This window comes from Monomorium pharaonis, chromosome 7 (assembly GCF_013373865.1).
Source record: "Monomorium pharaonis isolate MP-MQ-018 chromosome 7, ASM1337386v2, whole genome shotgun sequence".
NCBI classification, from domain to species: Eukaryota; Metazoa; Arthropoda; class Insecta; order Hymenoptera; family Formicidae; genus Monomorium; species Monomorium pharaonis.
The window spans coordinates 10,541,842-10,566,737 of record NC_050473.1 but is presented as its reverse complement, the minus strand read 5'-3'; the positions used below and the strand labels follow the sequence as shown (position 1 = coordinate 10,566,737).

Here is a 24,896-nt window from a genome sequence, read left to right as displayed (position 1 = left end):
CACTTCGAGAATCGGCGATCGTGTGCGTGTTACAAGTACACGTGGGGAAAAGTAATAATTTCGTAAAAAATAATTGAAATAATCGCTGTACACACATCTCTCTCTCTCTCTCTCTCTCTCTCTCTCTCTCTCTCTCTCTCTCTTCCTCCCTGCCTCCCATTTCTTCTTTCCGTTTCACGTTAAATATAGACGGAGTAACAAAACGCAATTTCAAAACAGCAAATGTGATAAAGACAGAGCAACGGTAATGATAAGATAAGAAGCTGAAAGCCTCGGGATTACTGCAGATCGCTCCGATACTCCAACTTCTATCCAGGAAAGTAGGTCGGTAAACTCGGAGCAGTAAATGACGCGGGGAGCGTTATTAGCGTTGATCACGAGGGGGAATGACACGGTCCCACACACATGTCCCACACGCAATAAAACTTGCGACATTCGTTTAAAAGAGAAAGAATGAATCATCGCGGGAACCAAGCGCCGTTAATGTGTCCCTCGATCGATTCACCTAAGCTCACACATGCCATTTTCTTGATTATGAACTATCCGCTTCTCAAAAGCGCAGTAGCATATGTTTCATTACAAAATTGTAGGCTTTCTTGCACTCCCGCCGAATCATCATGAAACACCATGAGCGATTTTGGCCAAACGATTGACTTCGTCGAATAGTACTTACGGTATTTCGTTAATGTGGACAGAATTATCAATGTCTTGTCGTTTGGCAGACAGAAAGAAAGATTAGATTAGGAAGAGCTTATTATTCTTTTAGCACTCTTGGTTAAATGTTAGTAAGCAATTCTATTGACTGAATTCGATCAAACTCCGATTAACTTAATTGGCAACTAATTCGACCGTAGATAGAATTACTCGCAATAATTGTTTCAAGATGTATAATTCGTTCCTAGTTCTCCCTTCTCTTTTCATTTATCAAACAACAAAGTTATCCTGAATTAATGGCCGATTAAGTTAATTGGAGCTTCGAAATCGCTTATATTCGTGAAGAAACGAGATATCAATACTGATAGGAATCTATTGTATCCACCAATGGTGTTTGTTTTCTCTATAAAAAAAGGCTATTACGTCCTAGCATTCCGATGATTAATTTAAATCGCAGTTTTACAAGAGATATGCGACACTCTGTTCGAGAAAGAGCTTCTACCTTTTTGTCCTTAGCGTTAATAAATGCGTCTGATTCTACATCGATTCTCCAAACACCGGAAGTGCACTAATCCTCCCTTATAATTCGTTTTTATTGGACTTGGTCTCAATCGATTAATTTTTAGGTGAGAGGTAAGGAATAATTTCAGTGAGATTTATGTTGACGAGAAAGTGAGGTTATATTTCTCTCTCAAAAAATTCGACTTATATTTCTCCTCTGTCAAAGCAATTTTCAATCAATTGCCGTAATGCGAAGAAGGGCTGTGGGTTTATTTCAAAAACATCTCTAGAGAACGTAGACTTTCGAAAAACGAATAAATCGCCGATTATCAAAAAATGAAGAAGAAATGGAGAGGAAAGGGCCATCGTCGGGAAGTCTCGGCGGCTTCCCGTCGCGAAAATGCCTCGTCGCGCCATCGGACGTCACGTGGGCGTACTATCGACCGTCAGCGTCGCGCAACTTCACCCCCCTTGAGCTCCGCCGGAGCACGTCTCGGTCGCTGCACGCGTTCGACTCGTCGTGGGCTCAGCTCTCAGCTCGCTCAGCTCGGCGGAGCTTGAGGCGCATCGCATCGAAGATGGCGACCGGAGGGTAGGATCGGGCCGAAGACGCGCACCGCGAGTCCAACCTCTTCCCCCATCCCTCCCCCCATCGCTACGGTGGAGACGGCCGTGGAGCATATCGGGGCGAGCCGCTCGCACGGGTCGAGTTCGGGGTGAGTACAGGCAGCACCGCGTAAACCGCGGAATTTCGTCGTTTCGATCAGAGTATCACGTGCGCGCCTCTCGCACCTGTCGTCGGGCGGCGGGCGGCGCGCGATCGACGAAATCTCGCGCGATCGCCCCTTCGAAGCGTGGGTTCGCTCTTTCGGTAAGTTCAATGCGCACAGATCCGTGCCACGGCGAGAGAGAAACGGGAGCGATGCGCACGTGTGAGTGTTGTTGACGCGACGCGACGGTGACGTGACATGTATAATGCACACTTGCAACAACGGGCGTGCGTGCGTGCGTGCGTGCGTGCGTGCGTGCGTGCGTGCGTGTGGACGAGTGCGTCGCACACACGTCTGAAAAGCCTAATCTATACGGGAAGAGAGGAGGAAGAGATCGGAAGGAGGTCGTCGCGTTACTGAATCACGTGAGCCGCGCCGGGGGAAGCGAGGGGAGGAAAAAACGTGCCGAGGATCGAACGCAAGAATAAAAATTGAAAAGCTCTCCGACAATGTTTCGCGAGGCATTCGGGATTTATCTCTTTTTTTCCTGGTCGCACGATTATCTCGCGTTAGTTTCCTTTTTTTTTTAAATAAACAGTGAAATGAATACTTTGAGAGCGGTCTTTAAACGTTTCTCGATTGCTGAAACTCACGAGAATATATCAGTTACTTAACTATTCATTTGTGGACCAAATGGTTGTTTCACGTTTAAGAAATTGCTACAGCAATTTAAAAAAAAAGACTCGTAATTTTTTCCAGTTTCGCGAACGTACATTTTCTGAGGCTTTCGTGATTATCGTTGCAATCGATCAATTTACTTTTCCTCGTTCCCTTTATATTTTAATAGAAATAGAATGTCTAACTTTATCGATAATATTATTGTTAAACAACGCAATGTGTCCCGCAATGTTAATCGTACGTAAGTTAAATATAATTCTTTATAATTCTTAATATAAGATATTAAACATAACGTAATTAAATATAATTCTTGATAGCTCGAGCTTTCGCGAAGGGCTCTAGTGTCTCCTCGAGCGCGGCGCGAATTTTGTTAACGAAGCATCGTCGGCGCTTTATATTTCTCGCGTTGACCGCTGCCCCGCCCCCCCTCTCTCTCTCTCTCTCTCTCTCTGTCGCTCTCTGCTCCTCAGGTTGCTCCACTTTTCTTGCCCGCGAGCGTCAACGCCGCCGTCGCGTCGCGCCGTGACAGCGATGGTGACAAAAATTGATCGGCGCGGTTAGCAGATCGGGTCACGTAAACGCGCGCGAGCTTTCAATCGCCCGCGATGTAAATGCCCTCGGCGATCAATGCCTCCGCGTGTACTCCTCGTATACAAGGTGTCCCCCGTCGTCAATCGCGTGAAATTTTAATGGACCTTTAACGCGTTCGCACGCTCCGCTTCCCCACGATGGGGGAAGACTTGGCGGTTAGAGAAGTTTGCCCCTCCGGGACGTTTAAGGTCCGATGAATTTCAATTCACGAACGTGAAAGAATCGTTGAATTAACTTTAAAGATCGTGAAAAAAAAAACGTTTTTCAGAGCTCACTGCAAGATATTTCCTTGTTCAAACTTGCTTCGTGTAATATCGACGACATACACTGAAATCGAATTAGTCGACAAAGTTATTTTTTAAATGACGGTATTAATTATAATTTTGTAATGCTTATTTGACATCCTGTATATGAATATCGAGAGACATCGCCATACATTTATTTTTACCACGCTCTTTTCTTTTTATTTTTAAGAGAATTCTTGCAAAAATACTCGGTGTATTATTCTTGATTTTATAATATTTCATGGGTCAAAATAAAATGAAGAAAAAAATATATAAATAATAAAATGTTTCTTAGCCTAATGTTATACTACTGGAAGCTTAATTAATTTTTGTGTCTATGCATACTGATACTCATTATTAGAAAAATATTGCTATTGGTCATAGTTTTTGAAATAATAATAATTTTAATATTTGCAAAAATGTCTTATTTAATTTTTAAAAAATTGATATCTTTCGTTACGTGTACAGTACTAACTGTTGAAAAAATTGCTCATAATAACGATAAATGATTAATCAGATGTGCGTCTGTGTTGTAACTTTTAATGCTTACTTCGTCCTAACATTTCTTCATTTATTGCCTAACATCTGTAAATATAAATGAGATTAGTGTTATCGACGGGCTACCTCAATCTAATAATACCAAATACTGCTGATTGGAATTAGCGAAGAATTGCCTCCGGTGTCTCTAATTTCTTTTCAGATCTGGTGGCGGGTTTCTCCGGTTTTCCGCTAATTCAGGATTCCGTCGGGGCGCGCAGTGGCTAAAAACGCACTAACCCACACATAATTCTCTCTTGTTCTTCGTTCATGCCTAAGTAGCGATTAACGCGCGCGTAACATACCCGCTCGCTCGTCAACGTCTAGTCAGAGAAATAGAGAGGAAGGACCAAAAAAAAAATGCGAAAGAAGAAAGAAGAAATGAATCGACGAAAAAGAAAACCGTAACGTTCCGATCGAGATAAGGGTCGACACACATGCGAGAAACCGTAGCGTAACCAAGCCAAAGCGTGTAAATATAGAAACAAGATAACTAGGCTGATTCAGAGGGATCTCTCAACGGTCATCCTCCTCGTCGATGGTGATATCATACCAAAAAAAGAATTCGATCCCTGGTACCAAGTTCCTCTATATTCCAGTGAAGTCGAACACGTTCGAAATAACAAAATACATAGCCGAAGCGACCAATCGATTTAGATTTTTGGAAACTGAATCATAAACTTTCATCACAATATTGAATATAATTAAACAATAAGATTAAATTAAGATAAGACTCGAGAGACTTAATCGAAGAGTAATCCAAGTTCCATTCGAGTATTAAAAATTATTTTAAGTGTGACAAATTAGACGAAAGAGCGCGCAGCGCAAATTGCGCGGCTGGATGGCTTTTTGAAAAAAGATCGACGGAAGTATCACGGAAATGTGAATCCGTGGGATATCGACGACGCGACGACGGCACGAAAATTGTGACGAGCTGGTCGAGTTCTCTGGTAACATCGATGCAGTGTTGGCCGGACGAGTCAGCGTTTCCAATTCAACGACCACAGAGAAAGAGAGAAGGAGAGTGACGTACATGAGAAGACTCCCTTTCGTTGAAAAACCCTTTCGCGATTTATCATAGCCTTTGCACAAATCGATAGCGTCGAAAGGAAAGGTTCTTACTTTCTACAGACCGAGAGATTGAAAAAAATGCTGTCGCGGCCGCGGGGATGAAGCCCTCAAAGAGTTTCGCCGATCTTCGATCTTTTTCTAACGTTTGTTAAACAAATTTCGTACGACGAATATAATTAATACAAAGCAAAAGTAATATCCTATTATCGGAAAAATTAATAATCAATTGATAAAGCTAACCACTTGCCATCGATAAATTGTACATAATTATACAGAGAGAAAGCGTATGCTGTGGAGATTCAAACGCCGTTTACATTTATTAAAATTAATGAGAACCAAAGGTAGAATAAGGAACCCTCGAAACGAATTAGCATCGGGATAAAACGAGCAACGGTAAGTGCTGCGTCCTAGGCAAACGACAGGCGAGTGAAAAAGGCGAGAGGTCGCACAGACAGGAAGGAAGGAAGGAAGGAAGGAAGGAAGGAAGAAAGAAAGAAAGAAAGAAAGGGTTGGTGATAGCAGAGCTGCCGAGGACTCGTCTGGAAGAACGCGGAAAGGGCGAAGGTATCGGTGGAAGCGACGGGGGTACAGCGAGAGAGCGGAGCAGCGGAGGGAGGACGAGAGGAAGAGGAGCCCCGGTCACCCTCGTCGTCGGGAGGGGTGTGCAGGCATCGGGTGTGCTGATATCGACCGAGGATTGCGCGTGCGTGGAAAAAGGTGCAATCGCGCGCCCTCCGCGTCGGAAGAGGAAGCGCTCACCTCCCGTTCTCCCGTCAGTCGATCGTCGCGTCGTCGACGAGAGGAACCGGGGCCGGCCGTCGTCGATCGTCGACCGGGGCGAGAGACACTTCCGGTGTTCCTCTGCGCGGCGCGGAGCCGGCAGAGGCCGTGTACAGACGACGACGGTGATTCCAACGCCCGCACTGGCCCGCACTTCCGGGCGCGAGCGAGCTGCCCGGGCCGCGACAGAGAGAGACTCGGCGCGGAGAGCTCGACACCGCGTCGCGTCGCGAGGATCGTCATCGTCGCCGTCGCCGGAGGACGGGGGAAAAAACCAGCGCGCGTGGACGGTCCGAGGCGGAGGGGGAGGGGGCCACGGGCGAGGTATATCGGACGATAAGAGCGCGATAAGCGCGACCGCGCTTTATAAACGCGCCTATGCGTGCGCGTACCTCTCTTCTCCCCTTCTCGCCTCTCCGCCTCTCCTGCTCTCTCGCGCTCTCCTGCTCTCTCCGACCTCGCCGTCGTCACGCTGATAAAAGAACGAATCTGGAGTTTTCCTCGTGAAAGACCGCGTCGCTACCAGTTCGAACCCGACGATGCCCCGTGGCGGTCATTAAGGAGACCGTTCGCGGAGACGAACGGCAGGCTTAATTCCCAGATCCGGTGGATCTCTGTCAAATCTTCATCCCTCGCCCCGCGATTGATAAACGATCGAGGTCACGGTCGCGTCCTGTGCGCCGCGAATGTAAAGTGACATCGATGCCTGGCGATTTCGTTTAATTTGATTTGGAGATGTGAATCGTATGAATGAATAAATTCACAGACTGAACGGTTACAAAGAGCCACGAATTATATGTTGCACCATGTCGAATGTCGTAACCGTCAACAGCGTGAGTTTTCGGGGTAGCGACGTATGCTCACAAGCTTGACCGGAGAAGCAAGCCATGATCGATGCGAGTTATTATCTCAAGGCGGGTGATCGACACGTCGTGCGGTATGCAGAGATAATCAAAGTCGAGCGTCGAAGTCTCTCGAAGCGTTATCGAATTCCGAATGGTACCTGGACGGACGCACGACGGCGCGATGATTAGCATGCAGCATCAGCAGCAGCAGCAACAGACTGTCTTGAACAACGTAACCGGCGGGCCGGAGCAGCCGCAGGAGGAAGTTCAGCTGACCGAATTGCTACCGGTGAAGCAATCACGTATCAGAGAAAATGTCTTCAAGGACGCCGACGCGACCGATGCTTTGAGGGCGCTCAGAAGCCTCTCGGGCGACTGCGGCGATGGCGAGAGCTTCGATTCCCTGCGGGAGTTCAACTTCTGCAAGAACGTCGAACAGTCGGAACGCCAGAGCGGTAAGCATCGACGAGTGGAGAGTCGTCAACGGAAAAGGCCAGCGGAAGAGACCAAGAGCCGTACTAAAGACGTGGATCTCGAGGAGGGAAATAGCGACGTAGGGGTGGAGAAGAAAGTGCGTAACGGCAGGAAGATCACTCGCCCGAAAACGCTGAAGAGGAAGCTGATGAGATCGAGCAGGAAGAAAGACGACGAGAATAATTACGGAACGAATGAGAAATCAATTGAGAAAGATATTGACGGATGCGACGAAGAGGACGACGACGAACAACTGTATTTGGACCTAGAAAAGAAAGACTGCTTTAAGGACGAGGTCTACGTATATAGACAGGAACCGCTGGATTCATATTCGAGTTCGGAGTCGGAAGAATCAGCAGTGACCAGCGACAAGGATCGTCGCGATAATTATCTCACCACGGATGGGGAATTGTTTGATAAAAAAAGAAACTTTGCTGGCAAGAGCTTTAATATAAACAACGAGAAAGAAAAGTCTAAGGCAGGTGATCTTATCGAGAAAGAGAATCCCGAAAAGGAGCTCAGACTGAGGATCGACGCCATTATTCAAGCGAATTATTTGTTGGAACAAGAGAACAACAACGTTGTCGGTTCTGACAAAATCTCGGAGCACATTGGCACTTCCTCCGCTACCGCCTCGATAAACGCGGAGAACAGCGATGATTCCTTATGTAATTCGGCAGAACCGCAGAAGAAGACGAAGAGGAAGCGGACTGATCAGGCCAGACAGTCGAAGGACCAGCAGAATCCCCAGAAGAAGTACTGTTGCGTCGTGTGTGACGCGCGTTTCAAGGGCAGCGGCGGTCTACGGAATCACTACAAGGTGGTGCACGGCGCCGGGCCGGTGTTCAAGTGTGACGAGTGCGGCAAGGAGTTCCCGCTGAAGGAACGATTGAAGCTGCACGTGCGCACGCACACCGGCTTCAAGCCGTACAAGTGCCCGGAATGCGACAAGAGCTTCGCGCGGGGAGGCCAGCTGGTGCAGCACCGTCGTACTCACAGCCAGGTCAGGCCGTTCCACTGCAAGCTGTGCTCTAACACCTTCACGTGCGCGGCCAATCTGTCGCTACACTTGAAGCGGCACAACGGCCAGAAGGATCACAAGTGCGACCTCTGCGGACGCGCCTTCGTGCGTCGCGACGCCCTCAAGAAGCATCTCGAGTGCCTGCACCGCGACGTCAAGTCGTTCCTCTGCGCGATCTGCAACAAAACCTTCAAGGGTCACCTACCGCAGCACATGAGGACACACGCGCGCGATCGTCCGCATGGATGCGCCACGTGCGGCCAACGATTCGCCCAGAAGTCCCAGCTGACCGTGCACCAAAGGACCCATTCCGGTCAGCGGCCGTTTCGCTGTCTGGTCTGCTGGCAAGCCTTCGCCCATTCGACCGCACTGAAGCTGCACACCCGACGTCACACCGGGGAACGGCCGTTCAAGTGTTCCGAATGTAATGCCGGCTTCACTCAACTGCCACACTGGAAGAAGCACATGAAGTGTATACACGGTAGAAACGATCCATACGGCTGCAAGCGTTGCAAGAGCTTTTTCAGAATTAAAAGCGACCTGGAGAGCCACGAGAAGACCTGTCACCCAGAGATGGAGGACGACGACGATAGCGTCTCCGGTAGACCGGCCGGCGGTTCCGAGATCGTCGAGAAGAACTCTGTCACCGCGAAGTATAAGCTGATGACGGTAGAGAAGATGCGACTACTACTCGCGGTGCTGCTGAAGAGAATTAGCAAGCAGGAACGTCTGGACGAGCTCGGCTTTGGCAAACGTCTCATCGACGACGTTCTTCAGGATTCTCTGGTGTCCGCTGGTAAGGAACCGGTCACGGGGAACGGCTTGTCCGAGCTTGAGGCTCTCACTAAGAATCTAGAAATCTTTCTCGAATGGACAGTGCCGAAGGAGCACTGGGAGAATTTTCGTAAAATGAAAAAGTCGCCCGAAGATATTCTGGAAACGCTCACAGCTACGTAAACGCGTTTTTTTCATTTAAAAAATAGCTTCATTATCTTCCTCTCGGCGTGAAGATTAGAAGGGAGTGAGATCAAATCGATAGTATAAAGTCATGATATGCACGTATTTGTATGAATAATAGTTTCTTTGCACTCGGTTTTAGCTATGCCATAATTTGCATCAAAATATTTTATCCAAGTATTAAATTATTATTAAATTATTATTATTTTATTCTTTTTTCTTAATATTTCAATTTTTCATTCAACATTATACGTGACTTTTTCTATAATTTTTTTCTTTATGATTTATGATTTATTGCAAAAATTTAGGTGAGTGAAATAGAATGTCGAACATTGCAACGTAGTCATGACGTGATCTCTGCATCCATTACTCTTAGTAATGATAAAGTAACAATTTTCAAGAAAATTTCAGACGACTATTAAGCCATTTCTAATCGAAGATGAAACGGTCGGAATTTTCCGTGTGATATCTAATATCTATGATAACTAACGTTAATTTCTCTGGTGCCATGTATCATAATATTTGCCATACTAAACCAGTGAGTATACACCATATGATTTAGGGAAGCTAAGTAAATTCTTTTATTTTATCGTAGTGTAAATCGCGTTGAGAGTAGGATATAATATTGTCGAATTAAATTAATGGAAGAGTCAGGCACGTTTCTCGATAGAAGCAAACTGCCATGCTTCTTCAGCGACTGAAGTAGAGATAGGACATTTTCTTGCCATATTTGTTGAAACACGCATGCACATTAGCGAGGAACACAAGGGATTGTTTTTAGCACATACATTTTAATCGTAGGCACGACTGTACGTCAATTGTATACCAAAAAGAAAAAGAAATGAGGCTAGCACGAGTCATTCGCCATTATGTTCTTTTACGTGCAATCGTTATATATTATCCTATATATTTACAAAGATATACGTCTATATACATATCTCTATTATATATATATATACACACACACACATTTATAAATTGAATATTATGAGATTTTGTTATATATAAATGTGTTCACGGGGGCGCGTTCCAAAAAGTGGAAATTTTAACAGTTTTGCGCGACGTTCCCGTTGTAGTTGATACTATTATATTCGTTATTTATCCTCACTTGTACGTGCACTCGCGCGCAACTAGGGGCTTGATTGGCCGTGGATGAGTAAACACGTCGGCGTGGCATTGCCATTATTTTAGGTAGTCATAAGTAAATGTGAGCAGACAATAATAAACGAAGGTTGCAAGTTTAGTATACATCAGTCATTGAGAAAAGAAAGATATATCCATATACACACATATATATAAACTTATATATATATATATATATTAACATTAGACGAATGTATGCTAATGGTGCCGAGTGGAAAGGAACGCAGCATCTTTTCTTGTAGATTCTAAAGATGTAAAATCAGAAAAATGATTGCAATTTATTTCCTTCTCGATAAATGAAAATAGAATTTTAGTAATATGAATTTACCGTTAAAATACAAGTAATACAAATAATTTTTTCTATATATAAAAATGCTCTCCTTTTACAAGCATGTAAAATCAAAATTAACTTGTTGAGCTCTACCTAAAGTTGAGCAATATAAGCTGTAACGCAAAGTTCCTTTCCTCGATGTACCATAAGGATATTTTTCAATCGTGCGTTCAAATAAAAATAGTCAAAAATACTATGGTCGGAGGTGCTATTTTGTGCGTTTGCAATATTTGAAGCTGTTGTTCGAAAAGAGATTCCGAGTTTTCCGAGCTTTCTTTTCGGCACGTAAAGATAATCGAGATGTTATCGAATCCAAAGACTTTGTTACTTTCATTGCCAAATATATTATGTATGTATACCGTTACGTTTTGTATGATTTCAATTTTATTATTAGCAGGCGTTCTCGAGATATATTGTATTTTGCGCCGCGCATTTGGGAGAGGAAAGGGAGCAGCGTGTATTCATGCGTGTGACGCGCCTTAATGTATTAACATGAGTTCGAATGTATGGCGCATGCAGTGACTTAGCGTTTTCAAATTTATTCAAAAGATCGGAATAGAAGATCGGCTTCGGTTTACGCGGATGCAAATGCGGGTCGCGGGGTGCACTTTGAATATAGATCGAGGTCGAGGAGAACCGTTTCGAATGATTGACCGGAAGTGTAGCTTCCCATATTTCCTCGATGAAGCCTATTAACTCTTTGGTGATTTTGATTTACAGTGCCAAAGCAAATAAATAGCGCTCGCGAGAATGATTGACTAGTATCTTTCGCGAATTTCATTTTTTTTTCGCGTGAGATCACGAATTTTATATTCTAATCACGTTTTTTTTCTTTTCAGCATCGACGAGATGCTATTTATTATTTTTAGTGCCATAAACTAAAATAGTCATATTTGTACATTAATATATTGTATGATGTGTGGGAGAAGACGATTTGAATAAACATGTTTCTTTATTTACGCGTTTTTTTCCTTGTAAACATCACTTTCCTGATTAATTCTCATGAATAGATTAATTATGTATAAGTACTTATATAAGAATAGTTATTTTTCTTTTACACATTATTATAAAGTTTCACACGTTTTATTAATCGAGTAAGAATATCACACGTTATGTATATATATAACTAAATAATAAAAAATATATGTCTAAACAACTTAAAGTAGAATATTTATATAAAAAACATGTATAACATACATTACATATATCACATTAGTTATTAGAGATTGTGAGATTTACATACCACGATAGATAATTCGTGTTCAATTAATAATGTTATCATCGGGATCTCCAAATATCCAGGAAAATACGAACGGTTGCCTCATGTCCACTCGCAAGCCAGTGATGTCAAGGCTCTAAAGTCATTAAAAGATGTTTAAAAATTTATTTTTATTTGCACTGCTTTACATTCATTTTCATATATTTATCGTTATCCAGTGAAATACTTACCGATGTAAAAACATCATATTTAAATCCTATTTCGTTTTCATTTAAAAATACTCTAGAGATTTGTTGGCGCAATCCCAAAATCTGTACTTTTCCGAGAATTACTTCTTCACTAAAAGAGGCTTTCTCTATTTCTTCATTTAGTAAATTGGTTCGGTTTGCGATGAAAGACAGCCATAAATATTCTTTCTTTTTTATAGCATCTTGAGATTTAAAAAATTAATAGTTAAAATGTGTTTTAAGATAATTTAATGTATATATAATTGTATGATGTAAAATATGTTTTACCTAAATTATCACCATCGTCCCAATACAGTTCTCCCTCAGCATTTCCAATTTCATCTAATGCTACTACTAATTCAAAATCATTCTTTCTGCTTTCCGTCGTTGTTGCACCCGGTTCTTGTGTCGGAAGTATCGAGCCTCCACGAAGCAGTAATGGTACTCTGTCAATCGGTGCAGGTAAGGTAAAATGTTTCCCGATGGAGAAGAAGGAATTAAGGGTATAGTAATCGTACCAAAAACCACGTGGTACGTAAGCAGCTACCTCAATTTTATTCTGTAAAATATAAATCACAGGAATGAATTAAATATTAAAGTGTCTTACATTATGTAAATAACAAAATGTATTAAACGTACTTCTTCGAGAACTGGAATGATCATAAGTGCACTTCCCCAAAGAAATTGTGTGCCAATGTCATAAGTTTGCCGGTCATAGGGAAATCTTTAACATTTGATATGCATATTACGTATGTATATTACGTTTTTGACATGGATATAAAGATATCGATACGTACTCAAAGAATAATGGCCGTGCTACCGTTGCTCCAAATTTATGTGCATGGAAGAACAAGGTATACAAATACGGTAAAAATCGATAACGTATTCTGAGAGAATTTTTGGATGATTGTACAACCAAGTCGCCCATAGCAACTGGATCTTGCTCCTATGTACACATATATTAATGCATTTGCATATTATATTGGAGAATATTTTAAATTTACTAATCACTTTATATTAGCACTCACAATTGTATCATCGGAATTATGATTTCGAGAAAACGGATAGAAGGCACCGAGTTGCATCCAGCGATTACACAACGCAGCAGTTGTGTTTCCATCAAAACCACAAATATCTGCACCCACCATTGGAATTTGATAGAAATTGAATAACAAAATAGCTGGAATACTCATCTTCAATTCATGCCTAATAAAATAATTCTTTAATTATTAATTAATTCAGGAAATACGATAATGTACATTAAATTCTAATTACCATGATGAATAAATGTCACCTGTCCAATGACCTGCGTAATGACCATGTCCCACCCATGTCGAACGCGATATTATAAATGGTCTTTTTAATCTAATTTTCCTAAGAGCACTGCAAATATAATTTGATAGAATAAATTCTTAAGTTTTCTATAAAAATTAAAAGATATTAGAGTATTCTTCTACTTACTAATTCGTAGCAATTGCCTGGCTTGTTCCATAAGTATTGTGAAGGTCATAGTGAGTACCCAAATAATGTTTTGCATTCATGCAAAGTGTCTTCGTAGCGAGCAAATCGCCGACGACGTTTGGAAGATAATCGGGATAATCTAGATTATTATGCGTACAGCCGTTCTTATGACCATTGTAGAAATTGGATGGTTCGTTCATATCCTTGATGGCCGATAGAATTTAAGGAATTAGAAACTAAATCCAAAGATATTAAAGTGATATTTTTAATTCAAGACTTACGATCCATGCACCATCATATGCAAAATTGTTGTGCATATCGCCCATCATATTTGCATAGTATATCATAGTTTTAGGATTCGTGAAATCAGGCCATACCGTGGAAACGAAATTCCAGACTTTGCCAACGAAAGGTTTATTGGATATACCGTCTTTTATGAATATATCTTGTTTTATTCCCTCATCGTAAGGTAAATAAGAACCATTACCTTCGGAAGCAGATATGCCGGCATCTATTAAAGGAATATAATGCATTCCTGCCTATAATTAGAAAATAATACAAAATAATAATAACTGCTGTAATTTATGCTGATCCTTGCTGATTAATAATCTTATTTGTAATATATATAAATTTTAATACTTGAGGAGTCCATTCCAGCGCTTTATAAATAAAGATTCTATTTTATATAATTCTAGAAATATATCATACCGCATGAATTTCTTCCACAAATTCAGGCAAATCTTTGAATTTCTCTTTATTGTATGTAAAATCGTTATTTTTGTCCATATAATCCAGATCGTTCCATTGAGTATCCTACAACGCAAGATTATTTAAGTATAGTTCACATATTATTTTGAAATGTTTTATACACATTATAATATAGCAAACATTACAAATGGAATTCCAGCTGCTCTAGTTCTGTTCCATACTGCTTTAGTATTTTCCAATGATCCATATCCAAACCTAATCAAAGTAATTATTCTATAATGTTACATATAAAACGTTAATATCCACATTAAAATTAATAAATACACAATACCTGCATAAATGGAAACCAAGCGACCAATAAGGTGGCATAAATGGTTTGCCTACAATTTCCGAATATTGTCTCACTACTTCAGCTGGAGTAGGCCCCAGGAAAAAATAAATATCAAAAATACCACCAATTGTCCTAAATGTTATAGCTGGTGTAGGCTGCAATATCACATCTGAAATAAATAAGATTATTTTGAACAAAATTATATATCGTACTTATATCCATTTTAGGAAAGGAAGGAAACGTACCCATAGCATTACTGTTTAAAAATAAAACTCCATGAGCCATTCCAGACTCCTCCATAACAATATAAAATGGATGAGATCCATATAAATTTGCCTAATTAAAGAGAAAAGATATTTTAGCACAATACAGCAATAAATTATTTATTTATGACTATTAGAATGCATTTAAAATTAAGCAACGTACGTTTTCTGTTGGTGGTTGATCTTTATTAAATAGAGTAAATATTTGCCAATTAGTATTTAATTTTAAGCTCGATTGATGCTCGCCAATGCCATAAATGTTACTCGATGGTAATATTGTACTTATTTGTAAAAACTGATCGGCAAATATAAAACCTCCAAACCCAATGGAATTAAATCTGCATACAAAATGTTAAAAAAATAATTTAAATGATAACTTTCATGATTTTGTATAGCATATAAAAATTACAAAATTTAATTTTTGCAAATTAATTAAAATCTTGAAGATCAGGTCTGTCAAACACTTTATTCATGAGCTAAGTGTCTTCATTTTTCGATTATCTTGTTGAACAAAACAGAGAGAAAAGAATGAAAGCTAGAGCTCTGTCCAGTAAATCATCGCATATCAATCAATGTCCTGTGTAACAGGGAGAGTTATTACATAATTCTTTTATTGCGTATTCTTTTCCATTGTTCTGTGTTTCGCTTAACGAAGTGATAGAGATACAATAGAAATGTTTAACTTGCGAGTGAAGTGTTGGAGTTACAGTCTCCCCTGTATCATAGATAATATTCTAAATATAACATAAAATACTTACAATGTTGTACCATCACTGATTCTATCAACCTTAAAGCCTGGTTTTACAACATCGCTATTAAATCGATACTTTTTATCAGCAACTTTGTACAAAAATGGCTTTGGATCCGGTCTAATTGGCCATGGTGGTTCATATCGTGGTTTTGAGGGATCATATATCTAAAAATTATATTATTTACTTACTACACAATGACATAAAATTAAAATATTTTATAAATATTAATATTATACCTTCACACGCAGAATTGAAGTGTCCACGCTTGTGGCTTCTACTTTCACAAGAGGTACATTATTCTTGTATATAGATTTCTTCTCTAGACTGAGAAAGCCTGAGAAACTACTATCATCCTGACTGGAGTTAACATATTTATACAAATTCCATCCATCAGGATAATAACAATAAGGAATATACAATGGCACATGCTTTTTATTTCTGTTCTGATCAATTGGATTCCAGCAACATCCTCTGTTCATACAGGAAAGTTGTGACGCTCCATCTTCAGGATGGCAATCAAAGCGTAATATTTCAGGAATGTTGCTGCACTGCTTTAAAAAAAGTAAAAACATTTATATATAATACAACTATGTGATAAACACAAATGTAAAATACACAATGTTATCTGTCTCTTTTGTAATTAAGGAATTTAGATTTTACTTACTTGTGCATTATTAAAAGTGGTTTCTCCAGATAAATTACTTTCTTGGTTTAAAGGCACTATTTTGACATCATACATTTCCTCTTCAATGTATATATCCTGAGTGTCCACAAATATATGCTGATACCTCGTCTCTTCAATGCTATCGTTATTTATACCAATCATAAATTCCACTTCAGCACTGTAACTACTCTTAGTAATATATAATGAATTTATAATCATGAGTAATAGTGGAATACCAAAATAAAGTAAGAAATAAAACATGATGAGGCCAAAGAATAATATTATTATCCATTTTGTTTTGTTATCAAGAATTAACTTCCTTTCATGTTTTTTCGTTGTTGGCGGCTTGTAAATTTCATCGTCTAATGTTTTAATCACAATGGCATTAAATCCTCTTGCAATATTATTTGGATGATCTTTGATTGCACTGTGTTCCGATTTTTCAGGAACATCCTGCCCACTTGCCTTCACACTGATCATGTCTTTTAAGTTATTGGTAAAAACTGTTGCCATGCGTAGCTTTTAACGTTACGTCTGAAAACGATAAGGATATTGGAGGTGTTTTATTTATGAACGTGTATGTGTACGGGGTCATGCCAGCCGAACGAATGTTTATGAAATAAATATCTGTTTAACAAGGTCTAAATTTAAAAAGACACAAACTATTTCTTAAGCAAAACTAATTGTTCTCATTTTGTCAGTGACTTTTTTCATCGTTTTAGATATTTTACGCATTTTTAGCCTTCAAAATTACTACGAGATATATTCTGTAAAAAGAGAGTTAAACACGCATCTTAATATAGTTTTTATAGATATTTTTTAGATCATAACCTGCAAATTAACGAAATTGCGACGTATTCGTCGAATAAATGGGCACTAGGATTCTAAAATAATGTTTCGCACTACATTTGACACCGTGCACGATCTAATTTAGATTAAAATATTATTTTTAAGTAGACAATCTCTGAACCGCTCGTCGTACTCTGCCGCTGCGCATTATGCACATCTGCATTGTACGTGCTGATCTTTGCATTGTGTATATATCAGTATATATACTCCGTATCTGTGTCCTTTACTGCGATTCCAAGCCCGAGCATATTCACGCAACAGCTCCGTATGCGTCATGCATGTGTCATCTCTGTTCGAATTTATATATTACTGATAATGAATACTTTATTCTTGCATTCTTATCCCTGATGAAAAATATTCTCATATTCCAATGTTTTTAAGAAATTTTTCATATTTCCCATTTACAAAAATTTTTGAAAAAGTACACATTTTATTAAATTTTATACATTTTTAAAAGAAATTATAAAATATTTCAGAAAATCACATATAAAAAGTTATGCCATAAATTTCAAGATTATTTACGTTTCATTTACACAAATATTTTTTATGTAGACAATATAAATACATTCTTTCAAATTATATAAAAGATCTAACAAATTATACACACAAAACTTTTGAAAAACTTTAAATATTTTCATGTAGAAATTTTGAAAAATTATGTATAAATTAGAAAAAAATTGTATCAAAGACATATTAAGAGAAAGCAAAATGACAGGTATTAAAGTTGTAAGCAAACGCTTTTTTGCTGTTAATCAGTATTTGTTTGAATCGTTCAGAAAAAATTATCGAAAAATTATTATTTTGTTTGAATCGTTCAGAAAAAATCATCCAAAAATTATTAATTTGTTTGAATCGTTTAAAAAATCATCGAAAAATTATTTTGCATCAGAATTAATTAAATATATAAATCAGTGTTTTGACCTAAAATTTGTCAATTCAGTTATCAACATTCTCTTATCGTTCTTTAATCCTAAAATTTGTCAATGCGATTAATTAAAATTATTTTTATCATTATATAAGCAAACGATTAAAATTTTTGTATTATTTATTATCGAACCTATCACATTAATCGGTAGCAAAGTAGCACAGTGTAATGTTTTAAAGTAGAAAACTGCATTAAAATAAAATAAACCTGTATTACAGATTTAATCAGCAAAACACACAATATATAATTTACATATAAATTTTACAATAGATTTATACAAAACATTTTGTATAATTACTGGGAATTATTGGAACAATTTTCTTTTTCTTCTTCGCATTTTTGAACAATACCTGAAAGCAGATTTTTTTTTATAATTCAGGAATAGTTTAGATATCTTATTAGAAATTATATTCGAATCTTACGCTTGCAAATTTCATTTAAAGCGTTAACGGTTGGCGAGTCTGGCATTTCCGTCAGAAAATTTTTACCCTCGTCGCAACATCTAGCCAGTAATGGATCTAATGGTATCGAACCTAGGAATTCTACATTTAGTTCGTTCGACATCGCCTGTGCGCCACCTGTTGAAGCTGGGAATATTTCTGTTGTATTCTGTGTGTACAAAGATATTTCGTTAATTATGTTCTTTGCAGACCCATTTCTTTCATATTATCGAATCGTTCGAACCATCATCCTTACCTTACATTTGGGACATACAAAGATGCTCATGTTCTCAACTACACCCAAAATCGGAATGTTCACCTTTCTACAGAAGTCTATTTCCTTCCTAACATCTAAGAGCGCAATTTCTGGTGGTGTCGTGACGATTATGGCACCTGTAACACCGGCACCCTTGAGATACGATGTAGCTGACAGATGTTCATCCGAAGTCCCAGGTGGTGTATCCAGAATGAGATAATCCAAGGTACCCCAATCGACTTCTGACAGGAACTGCTTGATCATACCTAAACATACGCAGATAAATTTGTATACATAAAAAAATTATATAGATTAATGTAATGAGAATGATGAAAGATGGAATTTTAAAAGTACATACCATTTTTCTTTGGTCCTCTCCATATAACTGCATCACTCGAACTGCTGAGCAAAAATCCAATTGACATCAGTGACAAGTTATCCTCGATATACTGGAGCAAAATAATAATACACAATGTAATAATTAATAAAAAATGTAAAAAACTTTTTTTATTGACACAATAATTTCACTTCAAAAAGTTTACTTACTACAGGAGACCATCCTGATCCACTTTGATGAACTTGTTCACCAAGTGCTCCCAATACCCTTGGCTGCGATGGTCCACAAATGTCAATGTCCAATACTCCCACCTAAACAAGATAGACCAGATTTAAATATAAATTATCCATTTTCAATAAATATGACAAAGATATTAATTAAATTATTCCATTTTTATTTATCCTTGTATATCTTTATTTATTTCGATTTGAAACTTAAAAAGAGAATGAGAACACTAAAAGTTTGGTAATCAATAAAGGACTGGCACTGGTTGATACGACATACATAGGCCATTAGTTGACTATAGATATTCTGAGGTTATTTTCTGCAAACTAGCTGCTGGGCATTCAATATGTCAACATGTACATTGAAAATCACATGGATGTACTTGGAATGGGCAGGAGGGTAAGTTAACATTAACTTATTTTTTAATGTTGTATAAGTTCAGTAAAATAGTATAAATAAAATATATGACAGCATTTATGTTAGCATGATATAAATATAGGACAGTAAATTTGTGTTAGTAGATATAAAATACACATAGAATGTAACTATAGTATAGAAAAAATAAGATAAAGGGCAAGAGGTAAAGAGATCAAGTATTTGTTCCACATAAAATTTGCATAAAACACACAATATTTTCTGTTTACTATCATTAGTAAATGCTTACATTTTTATCAGGATTGTTTGCTGCAAGACACCTGGATAGTAACGATGTCATTGTACTCTTGCCTACCCCTCCCTTGCCTGAAAGTACTAGCAGCTTATTTCGCACTGAGGATAATCTTTCCTTCACGAGCTCAATACCAGGATCCACCTGTCTGGTAGCTCCTGATGAGCACAGCGATTGATTTGGACATCCCGCACAGGCTGATGCTTTGCCAGCACTTTCACTTTGAGTCCCGGGACAGTCTAAAAATTTTTTAAGTCCCTCGATATTCCTTTGTGTATATATATATATATATATAATAAAAATGATTGGCAGAAAAAAAGAAATTATTTATATATAACATCAGTATAATAAAAATGACAACTTATTTTATTAGTATAACTAGAAAATGTTTAGCCAGCATTTCTTAAAGTCAAGATTATATATATCCTAAATAATTTCCTAAATTTAAAGAAAAAAATCAGAATTGAAATATACATAAGGCTGTTTCTAACCTAGCTTTCTATTTTGATAATAATTATAGAATAACCACGATGTAAATTAAATGATATATTAATGATTACGTAGTCTTAATGGATGTTAAGTTTACATATCTTTAATTAATTCAATTTATAGTTGGAAATTTAATTAAAATCAGATAGCTTATATACTCACGTTCAGGAACTTCGCTCGGTACATCTGCCATGTTGAATCATTAATTTGCATTAATTCTTTTCTGATACACACCAATCACATGATTCATAAAAATATAAAAACTTTACAAATTTTTTCAGAATTCTATATTACATTCCTGCTTATACTCTACTATTGTATTTTTTGTTTCAAAGGAATTTTTTGTATTGTAATGATTACAAAGATGATTTATTTTAACAAAATTTTTCATAAATCTTAACTATTTAAAAAAATGTATATATCTTGTATCTTGATATTTTTTCTCAGATAAGTATTTAATGAATGATAAATGTCTCCTTCATTTTTTATAATAAATATATTTTCATTATTTAAAGATTTATTTATATAACAAATAATCATGATATGCAATTATATAAACTTTTCGGGATTAAAAAAAGATTACTTTTCTATTGCAAAAATAATTTTAGGAACATTACATAAAATAAATTAAAAATGTAAGATGTATAAAAAACGTAAAAATTAAAACAAAAAAATTATTTCTGTATATTTTAATTTGTAGCAATTGCAGCCATGGAGTACAGCCGGAGGTTCAATATCTTACGTGGAACCAATACTCCCAATCCGTATAGGTGACTATACTCGTACACATCATTTACTGCCATGGAGACCGAATGTTGGATTCGAGAATACAGAAGTTATCCCCTTGTAAGAAGATTTTAACATTCTCTTTTAAAACTAGCTATAATTTACTTATTTTATATTGTCACCCCTATGACAACTGTAGAGATGTCGTTTCTTGAATCTTTTGTAGAATGATATTGATTTAACAAACTGATGTTGTTCCGTTATACCGTATTTCTGCCGGTTCTCGGTAAATTCTTATTATTTTCTTTCAAGTAAATATCCAATACACAGATCTAGGATATGTGAATATGAAGTATATAATTCTTTTACAGAACTACAAAGTCAATATCGAATTACGCGTTGGACGCGAGTAACAAAATGAGTACACGGCCGTTGAAATTTCCAAATCTAATTACCGGCTATCAACGTAATCCTGTTCACGCGTCACAAGCCGCTCTTTACACGAGATACACGCCGCACGAATGGTTTCAGAAACAAGTGAAATATTACAACGAGGCAGATTCGCAGAGGCATTACTCCGAGAGGATGCGAAACGATGCTGTGAGGATTATCAGGTACAACAGAGAATAATTTTTTAGAATTACAATATGTGTATACGTATAGAATTAACGGTCAAAATATTTTCTCAGAAATGCCGAGGAAAAGATACAACATGGTCAGTACGATACCAACCGAAGGCTTGGCGAGCGGATAAATGACATCACTTTCTGGCGTAACGAAGTGGTGGCGGAACTGGAGAGAATGCTTCATGAAATCGAGAGACTCCACGACTGCCGAAGTGTCTTGGAAAAGGCAATACGAGATATCGAAGGGCCTTTACACATCGTAGAGGAATGTCTGTATCACAGAGAAGCTAGAAAAGGTATGCAGAATATTATAAAATTATTTTGAACATGTGTTTTGCTTGCGCGGATAATGTGTAAAATTATAATTTATTTTTCTTTTTAGGCACAGAATTGGTGCACGATGAATCGGAAAAATGTTTACTACGAGAAGTAGAAAATTTGCGAACAAATCAAAAGAAACTGGAAGCCTGCCTGGACAAATGCAAGGATCAGGTAAAGTATACCTTAATTCGTATATTTAATAAAATTAAACTGACAAATTAAACAATTGATACTATTTTATTTGTAGTTACGGAACTGCAGAGCTTCGCAGAATCAACTAGAAATGGATTTAAAGAATAAGGAGAGTGCTCTAGGCATAGACACTATTTGTCACCAATTAAACAATGCCACTCACGGATTACAATATTATTCTGGGATTGAAAAATACGATCCATGGTATTTGTATAATCACAATATTTCTATAACTTTTAGTTATTCTATAAGTTTTAATTATTCTATTTAACCGTTATCTTGTTAGTGTTTCAGAGCAAGAATCCTGGGCAGACGCGGTGAACAGGATAGTGCAAAAATCACAAACAGAACGGAACAAGTCTTGTCAATTACGCACCACTGCCGAAAATCTTGTTAATAAAGTTGCTCAAGAAATGTGGAATACCTGGAGCAGTACCAACAATGCTTTAACACATAGATCTTCCGAGTTACTTGAGGCTAAAAACAAGCTCCAACAGCATTTACAAAAAGTAAAATCATTACAAAAGCATAATTTTTTTCATTAAACACAATTTGTAAAATATATTACAGGTGCAACAAGAAATATTTGACGTTGAAAAAAATTTGGAGTTAATGCGCAAAGCTATCGCGGACAAGAGTTACGCGACTAAAGTCGCGCATACGAGGATGGAAGCGAGGATGCATCGTCCCGATATGGAATTATGTCGTGATTACGCTTACGCGAGGTATACCAGCTTTGTGTAATTTACCAGCGAGCACAAATAAGCTGACATTAAAAACGCTATTCATTATTTTGCAGCCTTCAGAAAGAGATCGACGAGATAAATCATCAGCTTGAGCGAATGCACAAGTCATTGAAGGAACTCGAGAATCAACATCAGAAACTGCTGCGAACTCGAGCTGCGCTCGAGCACGATCTTGCCCTTAAAATTGACGCGATATATATTGATAAGGAGAAAGTTTGCGGTCTCAGGCGCGCGTATCCTGTTAACGCATTGTTTAGATTTTAAAGATATATGTATATTCTCTGTTAATGCCGTGCTCTATGTACGAATACTGCCATTTATGGGAATGTTCAGTCGCGTGTCATTCGGAATGCACTCCTAAAGAAATTTAGGCTACGTGATATCTCCGTAATTCGAAGAGCGTTTGCAGACATTTAATATATACATATATATATATATATTAAATATTTATTTATTTGTACAATTCTAATAATTCTAATAATTAGGAACAATTACGCTTTACTTTGTTGAATGACTTTTGGCGTAGCTCGGTACGGGTAAATTAAATCCTGGTTTAGCCTCGAAAAACGTATAAGAGAGAATTATCTCGTCAACACACTCCATCTTTGGATCCTCCACGAATTCTGGATCGATGTAGAAGAATACTGGCATGTCAACCTTGATACATAAGAATAATAATTTATTCTATACTGCCTAACTTGTTAGAGATTATACAAATGTTTAGATTTTTTGCCATTAGAATAAAAACTGATACAAAAAATATAACATAACTGTTGTTGCATATAAAAAAAATAGACCGACATTATTTTGTGTAAATGTATTGACGAACTCACTTGTTCATGCGGATTGAGCATCTGTTCTTCAAAACAGAAGCACTGTATTTTATTAAAATATTGTCCTACTTCAAAAGGTAAAACATTATATGTGGATATTCCTATGATCTGATGATCGGTCGGATTTGTGGCTGTGTAAAATGCTAAGGCCGTCTCTCCAGGAATAACCGTAATCTCCCTTTGCTGTGGCTTGAAATTCCATTGCATCGACGTTGCCACATCTGCATTAAACTTAATTTTGATCTTCCTATTCTTAACAGGTGACATCGTGGATACTTTGCTAGCATCATGACCAGCCGATATCGTTCCACCGTAACTGTACGACTACATAACAAAAGGAAAATCTAATAAATAAACACATGTACCAATATTAATGTTGTTATATAAATGATATTAAATTTATTAAAGAGTTTGAGATGAGACCAAGCTCGAGTTAAAATATACAATATAGATGAAATATGTAATATAGATCATAAAGAATTACAATTGTACCTGGCAGAACATTCTGTATAAAGGCACTGCGGAGTAACTCAATCCGACTACCAGAACACCGACTCCAGCCCAGTAGAGTGCGGTGGAGCGCAATTTCTTTTGAAAAGCGCTGTTAGAATGGTTTTTCATTAAATTTCTCGATACGCTGGTGTGTATCTGCTTCACGCAGGTGCATTTCAACAGCCGATAGACGTTAAGATACATTTCTTTCGAATTTCTAAATATCATATTGTCAAAGTTCAAAGGAAAGAACCACTTAACCTAAACGCAGCTAAACTAACTAGACTTCTGTTGTATTGTATCGGTTTAAAATTAAGCTCTCTTCCCATAATGATATTAAATAGCCGGGAACTGAGAACAATTTTTCCATTGATGCATGCGTATCTGATTGATATTACAAGGTTTTGATAAAACTTTCGATGTAACATAACCAACATGTGCCACGCGAAGCTCCATATTGCCTGTGAGCCTGCGACTCTGCTGCCAATCGATAGAACTCGATTTAATTCGAGATACTATAAAATTTAATTAAGATACAAACTAAATAAAAATATTCTAAATTTTATCATA

The 24,896-nt window shown here is 37.8% G+C and overlaps 5 protein-coding genes across 8 annotated transcripts; 2 read left to right on the top strand and 3 right to left on the bottom strand.

Annotated features, from left to right (window-relative positions):
- The first annotated feature begins 764 nt into the window (after positions 1–764).
- Positions 765–11,532, top strand: LOC114253960 (zinc finger protein 37-like). Of its 2 annotated transcripts, XM_036289760.1 has the most exons (3): positions 765–1,287; positions 1,382–1,871; positions 4,119–11,532. In XM_036289760.1, exon 3 carries the CDS (start codon positions 6,803–6,805, stop codon positions 9,101–9,103), a length of 2,301 nt encoding a protein of 766 aa, XP_036145653.1. In that variant the 5' UTR covers positions 765–1,287; positions 1,382–1,871; positions 4,119–6,802; the 3' UTR covers positions 9,104–11,532. The 2 variants fall into 2 exon arrangements, with proteins under 2 accessions (XP_036145653.1, XP_012526685.1); XM_012671231.3 differs by lacking the exons at positions 765–1,287; positions 1,382–1,871 and adding an exon at positions 1,878–2,026.
- Positions 11,533–11,641: 109 nt separating this feature from the next.
- Positions 11,642–17,408, bottom strand: LOC105831235 (lysosomal alpha-glucosidase). Of its 2 annotated transcripts, none has more exons than XM_028189215.2 (18): positions 17,034–17,408; positions 16,203–16,736; positions 15,775–16,086; positions 15,545–15,702; positions 14,950–15,124; positions 14,769–14,859; positions 14,524–14,692; positions 14,378–14,447; positions 14,193–14,297; positions 13,766–14,023; positions 13,485–13,687; positions 13,299–13,406; positions 13,052–13,229; positions 12,821–12,969; positions 12,663–12,747; positions 12,312–12,582; positions 12,027–12,226; positions 11,642–11,932 (listed from the first exon to the last, which is right to left on the bottom strand). In XM_028189215.2, the coding sequence occupies exons 2-18, from the start codon at positions 16,713–16,715 to the stop codon at positions 11,840–11,842; spliced, it is 3,138 nt and encodes a 1,045-aa protein (XP_028045016.1). In that variant the 5' UTR covers positions 16,716–16,736; positions 17,034–17,408; the 3' UTR covers positions 11,642–11,839. The 2 variants fall into 2 exon arrangements, with proteins under 2 accessions (XP_028045016.1, XP_012526684.1); XM_012671230.3 differs by having other exon boundaries at positions 15,775–16,089; positions 17,034–17,407.
- Positions 17,409–18,084: 676 nt separating this feature from the next.
- LOC114253959 (cytosolic Fe-S cluster assembly factor NUBP1 homolog) lies at positions 18,085–20,920 on the bottom strand. The gene is made up of 7 exons (XM_028189218.2): positions 20,553–20,920; positions 19,899–20,140; positions 19,219–19,320; positions 19,031–19,121; positions 18,673–18,938; positions 18,399–18,585; positions 18,085–18,326 (listed from the first exon to the last, which is right to left on the bottom strand). The coding sequence occupies exons 1-7, from the start codon at positions 20,581–20,583 to the stop codon at positions 18,271–18,273; spliced, it is 975 nt and encodes a 324-aa protein (XP_028045019.1). The 5' UTR covers positions 20,584–20,920; the 3' UTR covers positions 18,085–18,270.
- On the top strand, positions 19,341–23,568 carry LOC105831237 (tektin-3). Of its 2 annotated transcripts, none has more exons than XM_012671233.3 (9): positions 19,341–19,633; positions 21,091–21,236; positions 21,488–21,730; positions 21,806–22,038; positions 22,125–22,234; positions 22,311–22,459; positions 22,542–22,764; positions 22,826–22,980; positions 23,055–23,568. In XM_012671233.3, exons 1-9 carry the CDS (start codon positions 19,589–19,591, stop codon positions 23,263–23,265), a joined length of 1,515 nt encoding a protein of 504 aa, XP_012526687.1. In that variant the 5' UTR covers positions 19,341–19,588; the 3' UTR covers positions 23,266–23,568. The 2 variants fall into 2 exon arrangements, with proteins under 2 accessions (XP_012526687.1, XP_028045018.1); XM_028189217.2 differs by lacking the exon at positions 19,341–19,633 and adding an exon at positions 20,087–20,175.
- LOC105831239 (cytochrome c oxidase assembly protein COX11, mitochondrial) lies at positions 23,431–24,783 on the bottom strand. Its single transcript, XM_012671235.3, has 3 exons — positions 24,327–24,783; positions 23,835–24,158; positions 23,431–23,658 (listed from the first exon to the last, which is right to left on the bottom strand). Exons 1-3 carry the CDS (start codon positions 24,552–24,554, stop codon positions 23,500–23,502), a joined length of 711 nt encoding a protein of 236 aa, XP_012526689.1. The 5' UTR covers positions 24,555–24,783; the 3' UTR covers positions 23,431–23,499.
- Between the last annotated feature and the right edge of the window lie 113 nt (positions 24,784–24,896).